Source organism: Vulpes vulpes, chromosome 6 (assembly GCF_048418805.1).
Source record: "Vulpes vulpes isolate BD-2025 chromosome 6, VulVul3, whole genome shotgun sequence".
Lineage (NCBI taxonomy): Eukaryota > Metazoa > Chordata > Mammalia > Carnivora > Canidae > Vulpes > Vulpes vulpes.
Window position 1 is genome coordinate 45,641,524 of NC_132785.1, and position 18,147 is coordinate 45,659,670.

General features: G+C 39.9%; 1 protein-coding gene across 1 annotated transcript in view; it reads right to left on the reverse strand.

Moving 5' to 3' along the window:
• Nucleotides 1–1,610: 1,610 nt before the first annotated feature.
• Nucleotides 1,611–18,147, reverse strand: part of ABCC4 (ATP binding cassette subfamily C member 4 (PEL blood group)) — a 246,631-nt gene continuing 230,094 nt past the window's right edge. Inside the window, exons 30-31 of the mRNA XM_072760858.1 lie at nt 13,112–13,246; nt 1,611–3,365 (exon numbers count right to left, since the gene is read on the reverse strand). Coding sequence (XP_072616959.1) covers nt 3,258–3,365; nt 13,112–13,246 — 243 coding nt within the window. The 3' untranslated portion in view covers nt 1,611–3,257. The remainder of the gene's footprint in view (nt 3,366–13,111; nt 13,247–18,147) is intronic.

Below are 18,147 nucleotides of genomic sequence, written 5' to 3' on the forward strand. Positions count from 1 at the left end.
CTGATAAGTTAACCACTGACCAACCAAAGTATCACAATACATAATAAGTCTAATTCACTGCATTTAATTGTTTCTTCATAAGGCAGCAACCACTTATGGTATTAGGAGGGAAGTTTTGGAGGTGATGGATATGTTTAGGAAGTAGATTGTGGGGATGACTTTAGGAAAATAAACTTATCTCCAAACTCATCAAGATGTACACATTAAATATATACCTTCTTTTGTATGTCAATATACCTGGATAAAGTGGTTATTAAAAAAGAAGCCAGAAAAATCTTACTTTTATTTCTCCTAAAATTAGAGAGGAAGTGGAATTTATCTTATTAATTAGCCCAGAAAATGCAGACCTTGATGTCTCATGTACCAAGAGCTTCAAATGAGGACATTGGGCTATGGGCCACAGGACAAGGAAGGCTTCAACGAGTTATTTTAAGAATTCAGCACAAGTAACTTCCCAGATGCAAGTTAGTCACTGGATTTCACTGAGATTTTAAAAGAAAAACGAAGCTGAGGAGTTTTTAATTGCAAAAAGGCACATGCAACATAAAAGTGCAGAAAATAACACAATACTGATCTCAACACCGCCCAGGTGGGGAAAAAAAAAAAAAGACACCTTAAATATCCTAGAAACTCCCTTTAATTTCCCCCAATTACCAAAACCTTCCACCTTCCCAAAGTGAGGCAACTGTCATGACTCTTAACACTAGTTTAAACTGTGTTGGAACTTGGCATAAATGGAATCATAAATATCATTTGGGGGCAGGTTTAAGTTTTTGAAATTCACCTGTGTCGTTGATGTGGTGTAACCGCTTTCATTGGGTGTTCTTTTTAATTTTAGCCATGCCAGGGGGTGTTTAGTGCTATCTCACTGTGGCTTTATTTTGCATTTCCCTAGTAACTAATAGAGTGAGTACTTTTTTGGTTATTGGTCACTTGGACATTCTCTTTTGTCAAGTGCCTATTCAAAGTCTCTTGTCCATTTCTCTAATTGGCCTTTCTGTGTTTTTCTTAATGAGCTTTAGGAGTTCTTTATGTTCTATGGTATTGCTTCTCAGCTATTAGCCTGCATCAGAACCACCCTGAGGGCTTATTAAGACACAGATTACTGGTCCACACCACCACATTTTCTGATTCAGACATCTGGGATGAGACACAAGAATTTGCATTTCTAACAAGTTCCCGGGTGAGGCTAATGCTGCTGGTCCAGGGACCACACTTTGAGAATCAATGTTCTACAGTGTTTTAATGCTTATTGATTTTGTTTGTTGTTTAATGTTTTAATGTTTGTTTAATGAATGTTTCTTGTTAATTCAGGGCAAAGTCACCTTTCAAAAAATATAAACTTCAACAACTTAATACTTGTTCAAACCTTGGGCATAAGCTAATGCTCTCTCTGTTCCTGGAAGGGGTACAATCAGGCTGGCTTCAATAACAGCTGTTTCAACCTGTCTGAAACCCACCTTGCTACTTAGAATATTTGGTACATCTAGTTAGCCAAGAGAACCAGTTGATAATGAAGATATTTTTTTGATCTCCAGAAAACTTGCTAGTGTTTAATAGCAAGGAAATGAGTCAGTAATCCCTCTAAGAACAAAACACAAGTCTCTGAATGGAGATGAAAACCGTCATTTATTTCAAATAAATTGTTTCATTAAAAAAATGCTATGACATTAAAACAAATAATATAGAAACATGCATTTTTTAAACTGCCTTTAACCTCTATAAACCAAATAAACACGTACATGCTTCCAGTATTTCCAATGTTTTAACAAACCTCATTATCATCATTGTCATTTCAGTTTCCTGAAATACTATCCATGACTACTGAACAAGGTACAGGCTTACTGAACTAAACATTCACCATATTATTTCTAACTATGAGGAATCAAACAGCTACTGCACTCAATATATCTTGTGTAGTTGCTGTGTGTGCTTTTTAAGGCTTGATGCTATAAAACATCCGTTTCTCTCTGAGGAGTCCAAAAATCTGCTGTATGAGCGCATACAGCTTAATATATGCAACTTGAGGGTGGTTACACCTTTATTCTGGAGGTCAAGAGAGTCCACATAACACCTTCAACAATTTGAACTCCTATACCATAGACACCATTAGGAAAGTCAAAGACCCATGGTTCAAATAAAGTGCAGCAGGCCTTGGAAGGACAGTGGTTTGCTGACTGACTAATCGGAAAGACCAAAGTGCTATTAGTGGTCAGAAGTAAAAGAACCTGGGCAGGCTCATAACAGGGAGCCTCCTGGATGCGCCCTGAGAACACACTGCACAATTACAGCTGTTGTTGGTGACAATGTTTGGTTTTTCTCACCAAGTCAGGAGTCCCTACACAGGCAGTGTAAAAGGGATTTCGTTAAAGGCTAAACCAAAAGGCTTGTATTCAGACAGTTATCTGTCAGTAAACCAGAAATCCAAATAAGACTACTGCCTGATAGTCCAGAATGACAGCTAGCAGTTGGGCCTTTTCTCAAAATGTCACCATGCTGAGCCTCAGACTGCAATGGTCTCCAGGGCAGGGTCACCCAAATCAGAAAGGTCACACATGTGGCCTTCATTATCCAATCACCAGCATGGGCTCCAGTTTTGAGAAAGTATTATTTTCTCTTCCTTGTCCTTCAGACCATGCAATTAAATACCACCCTTCTCTATTTTAAGAATATGGCTTTTTTGGTCACGAAAACGTCACTTAAAGTGTCTTTGCGGTTTTTCCTATTAGCTTCATCTGTACTATCTCAACCAGAGGCCTTTGGGGAGAAATAATGGATCCTAGTTGTTATGTTAAAGAAAGTGGCCAGAAAAAAGGGCAAATTTCACACAGTATTCAAGTCAACAGGATCCCTGATATCACTGGAAAGTAATATGCAATTTGGGAGGGTGGTGTGTAAAAAAAAAAAAAAAAAAAAAAAAGTCTGTGACAACTTTGTCTTCTACCTTACAAAATGGGTTTTGGCTCTGAAGTCTCTTTAAGGCACCAAACCTGATGGACAGCTTTTACTGGTGTCCTGCACCTGTGATTGGATAAGGAAAAAAATAACAAGAAACTATTACATATAAATAAAAAAATAGTACATCATTCTGCTAGAGCTTGAAATAATTGAGTGAAGTTGGAGGAAAAAATCCAAATAAACATCTTGAATGTGTAAAATATCTTCTGCTAGCAGTGTAAAAAAAGTACAATGTAATTTACACAGTGCAAAAACTATTTTAAAAATGCCTTTGGAATAGACTGAATGTTGTAGTAGAATCACAGTGCTGTCTCGAAAATAGTAAAGGCTGAGGGCTGTCCATTGGAAGCATTCATAACCACGTGGCCATTCTGAGTAATATCTGGATAATTCCTTTTGAAGTACACCTGTAAAAAGGAAGGGAAAAAAAAGGTATAAAAAGAACATGTTAAAAAGTTTTCAAGTCCTCCAACCCAAGGTGATGCATTTCAACCTCCACTTCTTCACGTGACGGGAACCTCATCACTGGTGAAAGTACAATTAAAAACAAACAGGATGTATTCCCTTCTCTGAAGAAAGTAGCCCTATTAAAACCCTTGGCAGGGCTGGGCAGGCTGGGCTGCCCAACAACCTGTAGATCCACTTTGGTTCTGATCATTCTGATTCCCAGATAGGTTTTTATCACTGCATTAAATTGATAAAGCAAAATCATTTTACTGACTCAAAACCTGAAGATAAATTAAAAACAGGGTGACAAAGAGCCTGGGGAACCTAGCGTCTACACGAGGGTTTCTCATTTTCACACATAAAATGAGCACAATAGATTTGGATGTTAATATCGGGTTGTAATCCCTATATTTTATAAACTCTGATTGACAAGCATTGAAATACGGGCGTATATGTATGAAATATCCCAGCGTTTAATTTGCGCAGCAAAGCAGTTATAGGGGCCTATAGAAATGTGATCTGAGGATAGTGGGCCACAATAATGAAAAGAGAAGCAAAAGCTTTAACAATGACTCAACCAAGCAACTTCTCTAAAATGTAAGATGATACCAAATAATAGGACAGTTCTTTGCCAAGCCTTTGAGTTCTTGAATTCTACCAATTTCTAGCTGAACTAGAAGAGATACAGGTTTTCTGATAAATGTATAATCAGAACATAAAAGGAATGAAATGCTGTCAAGTTTCTCTGTTCCACAATCATCAGTTTTTAGTAGCTGTATCCTATCTCAGTTCCTTGACAGATGCGCATAACAAAATGAAATAATGTCAAGACTTGTGAGCTCTTATCTCAAAATGTGTTTGGGTGAAAAAGGACTTCAAATGTAATTTTTTTCTTCCCCCAAAGAAGAATGTGAAAAGTTTTGTTTGAGTCTTTAAAACAGAAAATGTACCATCTATCTGGGGTTGACATATGTCATGAGCTGGGTCGCTTAGTCATACGATTCTGGATCTATTTTATAAAACCTGGCTCCAAATATATTTGTGGATGCTGTCAACAAAGTTATCATGGGAGATAATGGGCTTCACATACAAAAAAGAAAATTGTTGGGACACCTACCTTCAGATTAAGTGTACTTTTTTTCCTTTTCTCTTGTTGCTTGCATACTTGCTACTCCAAAAATAACATTACATTTGAAATACTATATATATATATTAAAATGTCACTTAAGGAGAAAAACAAGGACTGCCCCCAGGATTGTTTGGAACTCACTGGGTAAAAAAAAAAATCAAGGTTATTTTGGAGATAATGCAAGTATTTAAAAATAATAACTTGGGGTGGGGGATAATTTTTTATGTAAATTTAAAGTTACCCATATTTTGTATGGTTATATATTTATGTACTCCAAGAACAATAGTTATTTCTTGTCGAAACTAAAAATAGCCAATAAAATAAAAATACATTTTCATTTTCTGCTGTTTGATAGGTATCTCCCAAATAACCTAATTCCTTTCCCTATCATCTGCTCAATGTAATTTTTTTTTACAGAGAAAAATGTCATCATTAACAATGCTTTGCTGAAAGGGCCCCAGCTTCGTAGTCTGAAATAACTTGAAACTAAACACTCCAAGTGTGAAATGCCCATGTATAGAATCCTTGAAATGACCCTTCACTTCATCCCATGTTGATGTGTTTGGGAATACACTCCAGCTAACAGTAGAAGTGAGAGGGAAAGCATCCCCTTTCCCTGAGTGTGTTATGAAGGCAGCCGAGGGGAGGGTCTCATACCAGCCTGGGAGGGGCAGGCCCATGTCCACTCTCTCTTCCTGTGACTCATTGCTGATTCTGGAAAAATCACTCAAGCTCTCTCTGTACCAGGTGCCTCACCTGGGAAGTGAGACAGTGACTTAACTCATAGGAACTAATTACTGGCTACAAACTGCAGATGAAGATACACCACGTAAGTGGCGGGTGTGATTAAGAGGCCGCTCTGAGAGGTGGCCCCCTGGTTGCTGGACAGGAGCAGCATCATCCTGATTGAATGAGGAAAATAAAACAGCCAGGAGAGGTCTTTTGGTGGCTGTTGTGACTTTATCTTTACAGAACTGAGACACCTCAAATTCAGTGCATATGGTCACCGGGGAGGTAGAAAGCATCGAGAGACCACAAAAGTTGCAGAGCTAACATAACACGCACTGTTCACTCTGAGCAGGTACTTATGCTCTTCAGTCTCAGTTTCTCCATTTGGCAAAAGGGATAATAATAATGCCAGCTCAAAACTGTTGGGAAGTTTCAAGCTAACAATGCCGTAGGTCTGAGATCAAGACAAGCAGATGGTGAGGCCATTGAGTATTAGGTTTCTTGTCCCTTTTTTTCTCCTTTTGGGTTTGGTTCATTACAGACCATCTGATGGAGGCTGAAATGAAGTTCAGTATGTGACTCCAGCTTGTCAAAAAAGCAACCATCACAGAATCACATCTCGCTAAAAGCAACAGAGCAGTAAGAGCTGCCTAGGCATGGATGAAGGCCAGCAACGGAGCTTTTATTTACATTGCATTCAGAAGACAGCAGTTCAATATGTTGCATTCTGGTTCCAGACTCTGTCAGTTCACTCTTACTACACTGCATGGGCCTGGTTCAGTTCCAGTAACTCTCACACTTCTCATCTTTACAACAGGTGGAACTCCAGTGTAGACACTGGCAAGCGTGTCACCAAGGTTAAAGAGTACTGGAAAGTTAGTGATGACCTCTGCTTTTTCATTAATGGAAATGGACTTCCCCTCCCCCAGTCCTCTCAGAAATCATCCTAAACAGCAAGGGTACTGTGAGATACAAAAAAAAAAAAAAAAAAAAAAAAAAAAAGCTCATTTCTGATGAAATTGGGAGTCCTCAGATATCCCAAATGGCAAGATATCTGGATGGGCTGCCAAATGCAACTAGATCCAGTGGGGCTGGAGTAAGACAGAATGGAGATGGCTGTGGGAGATCTCAGCACTTGTGGGAGAACACAGGTGTCCAACTGCCTGGTGAAATCTAAGGCATGTCAAGGAGGAACCATATAGAATCACCATCTCTGCCTGAAGAACGCACATGGATGAGGCCCTCGGAGAAGAGAGATACTGAAATGCAAATAACTGCCCATCTTTGCAGACTAGGAAGGAGGACAGGCTAAATGAACATGAATTTTCGATCTCTCTCTTGCTTACACACACACACACACACACACACACACATTCTCTCTCTCTGTCATGAGGAGCTTCTAAATTAAATAGATTCCCTTTGGCCTGAAATAATGTCCTAGCCACCACTACCCTAAACATCCACGAAAAACTCAAAAGGGAGTAGTAGGAGTAACAACAACAACAACAATAACAACAATAATATAATAGTAGTACATGATCTGTAAAGGACACAAAAAAGGGAGGAAAAGAACAAGATAAGCATATGGTAAATACTCACCAGATGAAAACTATATAAGAAATATAATGCAATACATTCAAAGAAAATGTAGAACAAGCAATCTATGGACAACAGAAATTCGAGAGTTTGGAAATAGGCACAGCAACACAAAATGATGAAACAGGAGTTGACTGAGGCTAAAAGTGGAGAAGAATATGAAAGCATCATAAAACGGATAGTTGTATGAATGCAGCAAAAAGTACATTAACCACTGGCGTAAAAATGGATGAGACACGAAGGACAGTATTGAGAAAGCAAGCATAATTAGAAACTAATAAGAATTAACAAGGATCAAAGGGGAAGAACAGACAACATACACATGATAGATATTTGTAAAAAGGATATTAAAAAATTAAGAAAAAAACCTCAAAGTCATTAATTCAGGTAATGTTCAGAAATTAAAGACTTGAAGCTTGGGACCCACAGAGTACCGGATACCCTAGAAAAAACTAACAACCTTCAAAACAGAGAGAGAGTCCTTTGCGCATCCAGGAAAGAAGACTGAGTTACTTCTCGGTTGGCCTTAGACTTCTCCACATGAATAAACAATAAGAGAATAAATACTTTACAGCAAAGTTTAGAGCATACTAAGTGAAAGTAAACGTGACCCAAGAATTTTATAACCAGAACATTTAAATTAGAGATGCAGCAAATACTTCATGCATGTGGTAAAGTCAAGGATTCTAACTCCTACCAACCCTCCTTTAGGATGCTACAGCACCCTTTTCTAATCTTTTAATTTTACTGTCATCTACAACAGTAAGGGCGTTTCATATTATACTGAGACTCAGTAGAGATCACCATCTGTACTGAAAGGACATCCAAGAAATATTTTCTATTACTATGAAAGATTCGCTGTTCTTTTTCTTCCATTCCATTCTTTTACATCTCATTTCTTAAGACACGCAGGTCATGACTAACTAAACGAATTTCACAGCCCCACAAATGGATCACAACCTGAAGTCGGAAGACGATATACTACAGGACAGGTTTTAGCCAACTAAGAGATGAAGAAAGTAGCATTTGAAACAAGTAAGTATAGTAACAGGGTTTAAGTATTTTTAAAGATTTGAAGGTAAATAGAAGAAAGCAAGCTACTTAAACAACTAAAATTTATTTGGAGCACAAAACAGAGAAGAGGTGTCATTGTTTATAATGGGGAATCAATAATAATAAAGTGTTCCTAGAAGAAGTGAAACGTAAACACATAAAACTATGAACAAAGGGGAAAAAACAGTTGCCTGACTGGCTCAGTTGGTGAAGCATGAAATTCTTGATCTCAGCTCAGGGTCATGCATTCGAGCCCCACATTGGGTGGAGATTACTTAGAAATTAAACTAACAAAACTTTAAAAAACATGTACTAGTTAAAAAGTTTAAAAGAGAACACTAAAATTTGAAAGCATTAGATAAAATATATCTATGATCTCAATAAATGACAATGGAATAAAATTCATCTGTTAAAAAGGGTTGAGGATTAAAATTAAATCCCAGAGCTAAACTCAATAACATGCCATTTACAGGAGATATATCTATAATCTGATACTAAAAGACAAAGACATATAAGGGAAATGAAAAAGTGAAAAGCAGGGGATGCAACAGCTATTTTAAACAAGCTTGCATTCAGAGACAGGTGCATTAAATGAATCTAAGAAAGAAAAGCACTTTAAAATAGAAAATAGAAGCACCTGGGTGGCTCAGTCAGTTAAGCTGCCGCCTTCAGCTCAGGTCGTGATCCCAGAGTCCTGGGATTGAGCCCCACATCAAGCTCTCTGCTCAATGCGGAATCTGCTTCTCCTCTGTATTTAGCACAGGAGAAGCAGATTCCGCAATAAATACAATCTTAAGAAAAATTGTTTTTTTTTTTTTTAAGTTCTTATATTTGTAAAATGTTCTGCATTCTTCAAAACAGGTAAGCACATACCATCTCATCTGATCACTGTAGTAAGAGAATGACAAGGTGGGTCAGTGCTGTAATCTTAGCATGACAAACAAGGACCCTTGGCTCAGAGACCTTGGGAGACACATAGGGCCCTGGGGCTGCCAAGTCCTTCCTCCACCTATTCAAACTGGTCCAGGCTCCGAGAGAATAGAATATTGGGATTTCCTAACACTGGGGCTGTATCAGGTGATTTCACAAACAGATAAAATGCCACCTGTTACACACTGGGAACAAAAGAACTCCAATAAACCTCAGTTAGATCTGCTTCATCATCCAAGGCATTCAACCTTGGTGATGGACTGATGTCCCCTCAAAATCTGTATGTTGAAATCATAACCCCTCAGTCCCTGAAAATATGAGTATATATGGAGATAGGGTCAGTTAAGTTAGAATGAGTCACATCGTTGGTCCTTATCTAATGTGACAGGTACCCAGATGAGAGGAGATTAGGACACAGGCAAACACAGAGGGAAGACCAAGCTAAGACAAAGGGAGAAGATGGCCATCTACAAGGCAAGGAAAGATGTTTCAGAGGAAACCAACCCTGCCAACACCTTCATTTCTAAATTCCAGCTTCCAGAACTGTGAGAAATACCTTTCTGTTGCTTTAAAACATCTAATGCCCCTTTCATCTTTATATATGGATAAAGTACTTTCTCTACTCTTTCATGGATCATCTGTGAAGGTCAATTAGAGAGTGATTAAGCTTGCTTATACCAACATTTTAAGAGAAACAACAATGCAGTCAAGAAAACATGACTTGGAAGTACCTTTTCCTACATGCTGAGTTTTCTTTTCAAAGGAGTGAATATCAACCTGTTAGGAATAGAAAGCTTGTTGACCTAGGCTAATCCTCCTGCTGTTACTGTTCTCAGTGATGCATTTGATTTTTGATGGTCGCACATTTAAAAAACTGACAATCTGATGGCCTGTTCTAAGAGGACCCAAGCATATGCAGAAGTAATGTCAACAAGATCTTCAACTGGGGTGAGAGCTAGGGCATGTATTCCCATCTTTCCAGAGAGGGGACCTGATCCAGTGGCACAACTGAAATCCCACAGAGGCATTCTGCCATTATTAGAACCTGGCCCCACCTTGAACACCACGTAAGAAAAGGAGAAGGGTTTAGAAACTTGACATGTGGGCTGGAGCGGCTCTCAGCCTCACCCAGCAATTCACCCTCTGCTCTCCACTGACCAGCTCTGTGGCTTTAGGTGAGTCCTTAATCCTGTCTCCTCATCCACAAAGTGGGATAACAAAGAACCACCACGAGGATTAAGTGAAATCATACATGAGAAAACTATGTAAGTTAAATGATAAAGAACTACTCCAATGTGGGAATGCAAGCTGGTGCAGCCACTCTGGGAAACAGTATGGTGGTTCATCAAAAAGTTGAAAAGTGGAGCTACCTTACCATGCAGCAATTGCACTACTAGGTATTTGCCTGAAAGAAACAAATGTAGCAATCTGAAGGAGCACTTGCACCCCAATATTTTAAAAAAAGCAATGTCCACAATAGCCAAACTACAGAAAGAGCCCAGATGCCCATCAACAGATGGATGGCTAAAGAGGAGGTAGTGTGTGAATGGACTACTATTCAGCCATCAAAAAAAAAATCTTGCCATTTGCAACAAAGTGGATGGAACTAGAGGGAATTATGCTAAGCGAAATGAGTATATCAGTGAAAGGCAATTATCATATAATCTCACTCATGTGCAATTTATGAAACAAAACAGGATAATAAGGGAAGGGAGAGGAGAACAAAACAAGGCAAAATCGGAGAGGAAGACAATAAAAGATTCAGTCATAAGAAACAAACAGGGTTGTGGGAGGGAAAAGGGGGATGGGGTAACTGGGTGATACAAAGTATGTTAAGTAATTGAATTTATATTTTAAAAAATGAGAGCAAGACAAACACAAACATACAAAAACACAAACACACAAAGAACTACCCAAATGTAACACTATTAATATTGTTAAATGAGGTGAAGGATTACTGCACCAGGAGCCACAAGACTGCTAACTCTGTGATCTATGAACACTTCTGTACATATGTTACACTTGCATTAAAACATGTTAAAAGAACTGATTTCTAATTCTGTGTCTGCTGCAAGCTAGAGTTAACATAGGGTAGGGCCACCTTCCTTCTAAGGGTCCTTAGTGTCCTCACTTGTAAAATGAGGATGTTGAACTATATACTATCTTACGTTATTTGGAACTATCTGTGATTTATTTCTCATTACTCAACGTCTTGATAATATACCATGATAACACATTTTTAAAATGGAGGTTTTGACTCGTAGGTGGGGACACATCTGTTTGATGTGAAATGCCTGAGGTCAAAGAACAAAGGGGTTTGTGAGATTCCTGGCTGTTTTACGAGTAGATTATACAGGGGATCCCCAATGACTGGCTGGCTGGGTGTTATGAGGGGAACACTGCCTGGGAGATATCTAAGAGATGAAAGCACTCAATTTCAGGCATGAAAGAAACACAGCGCTCCACATGTAACTTCTCTATATTCACGTAAATTGTAAAGATGTATGAAAAGTTCAGGACCCAGATTTCCTCATCCCTAGCCCTTGGTTTGAATTCTAATTCTACCAATTATTCAGCCAACTGTGTGACTCTAAACAATTTCCTTTCCCTCTGAAAGTCCCGGCCTCTTAAACCAGCACCAAGACAAGAGAACCTGTATCACAGCATAGTGCATGGCGCATGACAAGTGTCAGAGCCTCATCCTGTTCCTCCACATGACTCAGCATATAAACTGAGGATCTCTCCTCCTTTCAATTCTTGGATTTATACTGGGGTTGACTAAGGAACACATATGACACATTAGTTCCCAGTATAACACTGTGCACACATATACACATTGAGCAGTTTTTGAGAATGCAAGCAGGATTCAAAGAAATCCCCTGTGGAAGTATAGCTCTTTATTTATAAGGAGGGATGAGAGATGAAGCAGTGACAGAAGAGAATTTAGGTTGTGTTTTGGATAAATCTCTCATACATAAGTACTGTTAGATATTGGGACAGATATTCTCCAGATACTTAAGACATTACACAATTCTTTCTTACAGTGAAAATCCGGTAAATGCAGAAAAGGATGAAAAGGGAGACACCCCCATAATTATAATGCCTAGACAGAAACAGTTCTGATGGGGAGCCTCAAAAGACTGTAGGTCCCATTCCACCCCAGCCATGTATCTCAAGTGGTAAGAACAACTGACTTTCCTTTCCTCCCCCAACTCCCACCTTGTATCAGAAAGAGTTATAGGTAAGGCCGGACACTAGCCAAGTCCCTTAAAGCAGCTCTCAGTTTTCACATCACACCTGTAGAATGAGACACTCCATTATTGCTATTGGAAAGATACCAGATAATCTGAATGTTACTCATAGAGCACCTTTTTCTGACCATACACAGTGTTTAGTACTTTCACACACATCATCTCTGTGAAAATGCCTGATAAACCTTCAAGCACCATTCAGACAGTAGCATCAGGATAGTATAGATTCTTGACTGTCCCAATGACAATTTCATTATCTAGAAGGCAGAGGAAGCATAAGGAGAACACTAGGCCTAATTCTAAACAACCAAGAATCAGGGACAAACCTGGGTAGGATGTGTCAGGCATTATCATGCAGTTTTCTTCACGAATAATAAAACAGAGAAGCAACCTACACGTTTCCCTGGTAGATCTTCCTAGCCCCAAGAGAAAATATCCCACATTTTTTCCCCCAACTCTCGAAATTTTCTGAATGCTCAGTGACCACATTTGCATCTCAAAGGTGATCACCAATTAGAATGAAATGTAATGGGTCCGGGAAATGTGAACATTCTGTGCCATGGGAACATCTGAACCCACAGAATGGAACATGTGAAATCTATTTGGAATCTGATCTCTCTCTGCAATTAGGCACAGGTGCCTACACACGCCAGGGTCCCCACGTGCCCACTCACCTGGGCACACCAGGATGCGTTCAGGGTCCCCACATGCCCACGCATCTGAGCACACCACGGTGCGCTCCGGGTCCCTGCGTGTCCGTGCACCAGCGCGCCCCACGTGCCCGCACATGTAAGCGTGCACACCTGTGGCACCCCCGCGCCCCCACGGATTCTGCCGATTCTCAGCAGACCTGACTTCAACCTGGGACGTGTTGTTAAGACCCAGCCATGAAGCGCTGTCTCTGAAGGCTTATAATTGAAAAGGGCACAGGGTGCTTGTTACAGCACCCCCGGTGCCAGGTTGCACGGAGTGAACGGCTGCAAGGAACTTTAATTACCACTCCTTGCGGCGAGCTCACCTGTTTTGCTGTTTCAGTGAGGGCCGCCGCTGCTGCCTTGCCCAGTTGCTGCACCATCTTGTAAAACAGGCTCTCTTCATTCTGCAGCAAAACATATGGTTCATCATATTCTTTCAGTCGTCCTGAATCCAAAACCTGTTAATCAGCAGAAAAGAAACCCATTAGCACACAATGTTTTGCAGCAACATATTATAACTCAGACAATATTTCGGAAAGGGGCAGGGGAAGGAGAATAGAGAGAATCCATTTGGGTGGTAGGTCTGGCTGGTGTTTAAATGGTCTGATTACCCCGTTTTCCTAAGCAGACAAAGGCCTAGCCCGACCTTTTATTATTATAATGTTATAGGAAAGAAGAAAATGAAAGTTTTAAACTATGATTATGGGCACTCAGCAGACCTGTGGCATTTTATATTCTGCCAAAGGCATTTTGGGTTGTGATTAGTTAGTGCTTTTGGTTCTCAGACTCTGAGGTTTGAGGGCTATTTATACATATATTCAGAGTTGGGGAATTTCTTGATTTCAGAAAATCAAAGTCAATTTACCTAAAAAGTAGAGTGATGTCATACAGATGGCAGCGGCCTGACAGCAAATTAATTGCCAAGCTGGTCTGACAGCATCTCTGAGAAATATTTGGAAAAGCTTCTGGAATTTCTTTAGGGTCCTGGAACATGTCAGCCAGTAAGAGGGGACAAAATGCCCCTGGCAGCAAGATTAAGGTGCATCGTCAAATTCGCTTTGGTTGGAGCTTATTATTCTGGGAGTGAAAGACTGGCTAAAAGAGCTGCTACCTAAGCAGCTTTAGCATAATTGCTCTGCACAGAAGAAATCTCTAGAAATCCAATTTTCTCTTTGGATAAGACTAAAGAAGTAATTAAGAAACTGAGCTCCAAATTCCAGCGATGATGACCTGCACGGTACATGGGGGGCAGCACAGTCCCTGTTGCAGGGGATCTTAATATCAGTTTTCACAATTATCTTCCCTGCTTCCTTTTCTCTTTCTTCAGCTGCCTGCCTTTCAGCCATTTTATTGCTCATTAATATGTCCACTAATTGGAAATTGAAAGGGAGAGGAAGGGGCTCTTAACTCTCCATTTCTACTTATTAGTAGCTCTGGTTAATGGTCTGGTCGGGAAGAAAGAGGCTGAAACAATTGGCCCAAATGCTGTACCTAGGAAAACAGTTCTCATGTTAAGTGGCACTTAGGTCTTCATTTGGGTGGTATTTAAAGTAAATTTATCTTAAGGGGATACGCTGAAACTCCAAGCAGGACGCAGGTTGTTTGTCCACATCTAGGGATTGAAGTTAATTCTGTCCTGTGGTATTTAATCGGAAACATTTATTAAGTCTCATAAAGGCATTTTCCTGTTAATCTTTTGTTTACTACTGTGAATCACGGCTAAGGGCAGCTTTCTCAAAAGAGTTCAAGAAGAATTGAATCTGTCACATCCACATAATAATTAAAATGTCCTATAATTTGGCATGCCAATTTAGATGCCCCGAATGTGTAATTTTACTTAAGCATAGCATTATAGACCATAACCACTCCTCCTGATGTTGAAGAAGAAAAAAAGCAATTGTAAAATACAGGTTTCTCACATGCTTAAAGACTAAGTAAATAAGTGAATCAAATTACTTCATACAATGAAGAACTTTATACTGTGCAGAAGCAACAACTTTTGAAAAATCACCAATAAAGAGTTGGTGGAAAATGAGTTCTCTGACCATAAAGACTAATTTTTAAGGGAATGAAAGTATTACTGATATTTTTGTCCATGTTCAACTTTGTACTTTATTGAAATCTGAGTGAATAGTAAATTTTTCCATTTTCTCTCATATTGTCTGAAAACACACAAGTGCCACTGAGATGAGTAGTTCTCAGAACTGGCCAGTATCTGAAAAAGCAGAGCGGGGGAAGGGGGATGATGCTCTCAAAAAGCAACAGGGATAGCAATGTAAATGACCAAAAGATTATTTTAGTTGAAATACTTTGAGCCTTCTAAGTATTAAATATAATGCAATGTAATAAAGAATGAATGCCTTAAGAGTAAAAAAAAAAATTCAATTCATAATAAAATAGTGGTCTTTTGAATTTGAAAAGAAATAAAAATAGCCGTGGATTGAACACTCATTGTATGTCAGAGATTTTATAGACATCACTGTTAATTCTCAAGGTAGACAGGGTACACAATTTCCTTCCTTCTTCCCTTCCTTCCTTCCTTCAATCCATCTACCCATTTATCATTCCTTACTTCTTACCTTCCACTCTCCCATCCATTCATCCATCGATCTATCCAGGAAACAGTTATACCTAATACCAAAGCACTGTCTGTTCTAGGAACAGGAACTTCAAAGATGAGCAAAACAACATTCTGTCCAAAAAACCCATAGCCAGATATGAAGACTGAGGTGCTGATGTGTTCAGTAATTTGCCTAGGCTTCCGCATCAGTAGAAGGCAGAGGTGGGATTCAACCCCAGGGCTGAATCCCTATTCTTTCCTCTCCATGTCATTTTCCAGGGAATGACCATTCGATTATCAGAAGCAAAATAAGGGAGATGAGAATTTTAATATTCAATTTTCTAAGATGCCTTTCCATAATATCGTATATTGACTTCATATAATTTAAGAAAAATATGCCTATAAATGCAAACGTTTGCCCCTGTCCACTTTCCACTGCATTTTTATCATACTCAGGGCTCAAATTATTTGCTGTGTGCTTGGTAGATGGATAATCACAGAAAAAGAAAACCAATTTTATGAAACTTTTAGGATGAATAAAGCATAAGTTAACACACGGCAAAGACACATTTGAGGAAACTAAGTAAACCTTCATTAATTTATGAATTTATGCCCCAAACATTTGTGGCATACTTGCATTCATGTCATCCTGCAAAATGCTGTGGAGGAAGCAAAAGGTAAGTAAGTCATAACGGCTGACTTTCTGGAGTCCATACTGAGAGAATGAAGGGCTCAAATGTCTATAAAGCAAGAAAAAAAGCACAAAGGTGACCTGAGCAGCAGAAGAAAGGATTTCTGGCCACAGGTTCTGAGGACAACCTTCAAGACAGAGAGTTTACTAAATGGAGCCTGAAAGAATGGGTAGGCTAACTCAGAGAAGTGAAGTGGGCCTGAGGATGGACAGTGGTCATTCCAGACCCAGAGAACAGGAGCCAAGAGGTCTGGAGGCAAGTCTCTCAATTCCTTAAGGGCAGGATGATTCAGTTTCCCTTGTTTTCTGTTGCATCTCTTCACGAGGAGTAGGCACACAAAATTAAATACAAAGGAAACTGGCTAAAAGTTAAATACAAAGGAAACTAAATTTGGGGCATGATGACATGACTGCCCAGTGCTATAGTCTGATAGAACCTTCAGGGTGAGATCAAGTGAGGAGTGGGTGTAGCTGGTATTGGGAATCGGGTGATGGGATACCAGGATGGCAATACTAGGGACAGAGACTCAGAGGACCACATCCCTCAGGTTGCTGCGTGGGCAAGAAGGAGAGACACATGAGGGACAGCCAGACAGAAATGAGACAAGGGACAGTCAAAGAGGAGAGAGCTCTGGCAGAAACAAGAGTGCTGAGCCACCAAGACTCATGGTCCAGGTGCTACAGTGCCTCTTGGGGAGCAGTCCAGGAACCCAACTGAACCCACTTCACCTTTATATTACTGGCTTGAGCAAAGATTCCAGATCTTTGAGAGTAACTAAAACATGAAGGAAGCAACTCCAGATTTTCGTTACATATAGAAAAACAGGTATAATTCTGAGTTCTTATTTTTAACATCTTTTACATCTTTTATATAAGAAAAAGCTCCTGTGTTTTCCTGCTATGCCCCCAACTCTCCAATAGCCAAGGTCAACAACAAATGAAAGCACACATCTAAGCGGGGGTGGGAGCAATCTCATGGTGCCAGCATCTCTCCAGGAACGCCAACCTCAAATCACTCGTGCTCTCTAGCAGGTTAAGGAAAAATACATTATATTGGATGACTCAGTCAGTTACAGAAACTCAATGAAAATGTGCTTATCAGGCCTGAGGATCTGCAGATATTCCGGGTAGCTGTCCTCGAGATAAAAATTAAATGGACCAATTGCAAAATAATCTAATCCATTTTAAATGGTGGGATGCCATCAGTGATAGCGGGGTGGTTGCAGGGAGAGGCCAGGAAGGGGGGTGGGGAGAGAGAAAACTGACAAAGAGCAAAGAGATGACAACAACCAACGAAGGGAGATCCCACTGAGCAGCAACTAGAGTGAAAGGATCAGAGTTTCAGACATTTGCTTTTGGTGGGCTGCTGACCCAGAGGCAAAGTGACAGTTACCCAGCCTTGGATGTTGGGTCCCTGACTGGTCAGATGGGTGCCTGTGATTTTCTCTGTGATAAGATACTGTGGCAACTATTACTCAGAATCCTTTCTTAGGTCTTGAAGTGGTCAACCAGCATCACTTAGGGAAGAGGACCGAAGGCTGGATCACAGCAGCCACCTGAGCTGCTCCCTCAAATTCATGCTGTCATATGTAGGCATCCACCCCCTCCCCAAGTATTTTTTCTCTGAGATTGTGCTTTCTACCTTCCTAGTAGTTATCTTTCCTTCTGAAAACCTGAATGAAATCTCTTGGTGTATTGTTTGAGGAGCATTTCTCTTCTGAAATGCTCTAACTCTGGCCACGGATATAGGCTCACTGAAGAAAAATTCCATCAAGGTGAAAAAGAGAATTGAAATAAAACTCCACTTAGTTTGGAGATTTTTTTTATTTTTATTTTTTTGCTTTTCCAAGGTGGATGGTGGGGCTTGGTGGGGGGGGGGGGCAGTGTGGTATGTTACAAACATTTCTGGGTTTAAGGTCTTTGGAAAAAACTCAATTAAAAGGGGCTGGAGGGACACCTGGGTGGCTCATTGGTTGAGCGTCTGCCTCTGGCTCAGGTTGGGATCCTGGGATCCTGGGATTGAGTCCCACATTGGGCTCCATGCGGGGAGCCTGCTTCTCTATTTCTCTGCCTCTCTCATAAATAAATAAAATCTAAATAAATAAATA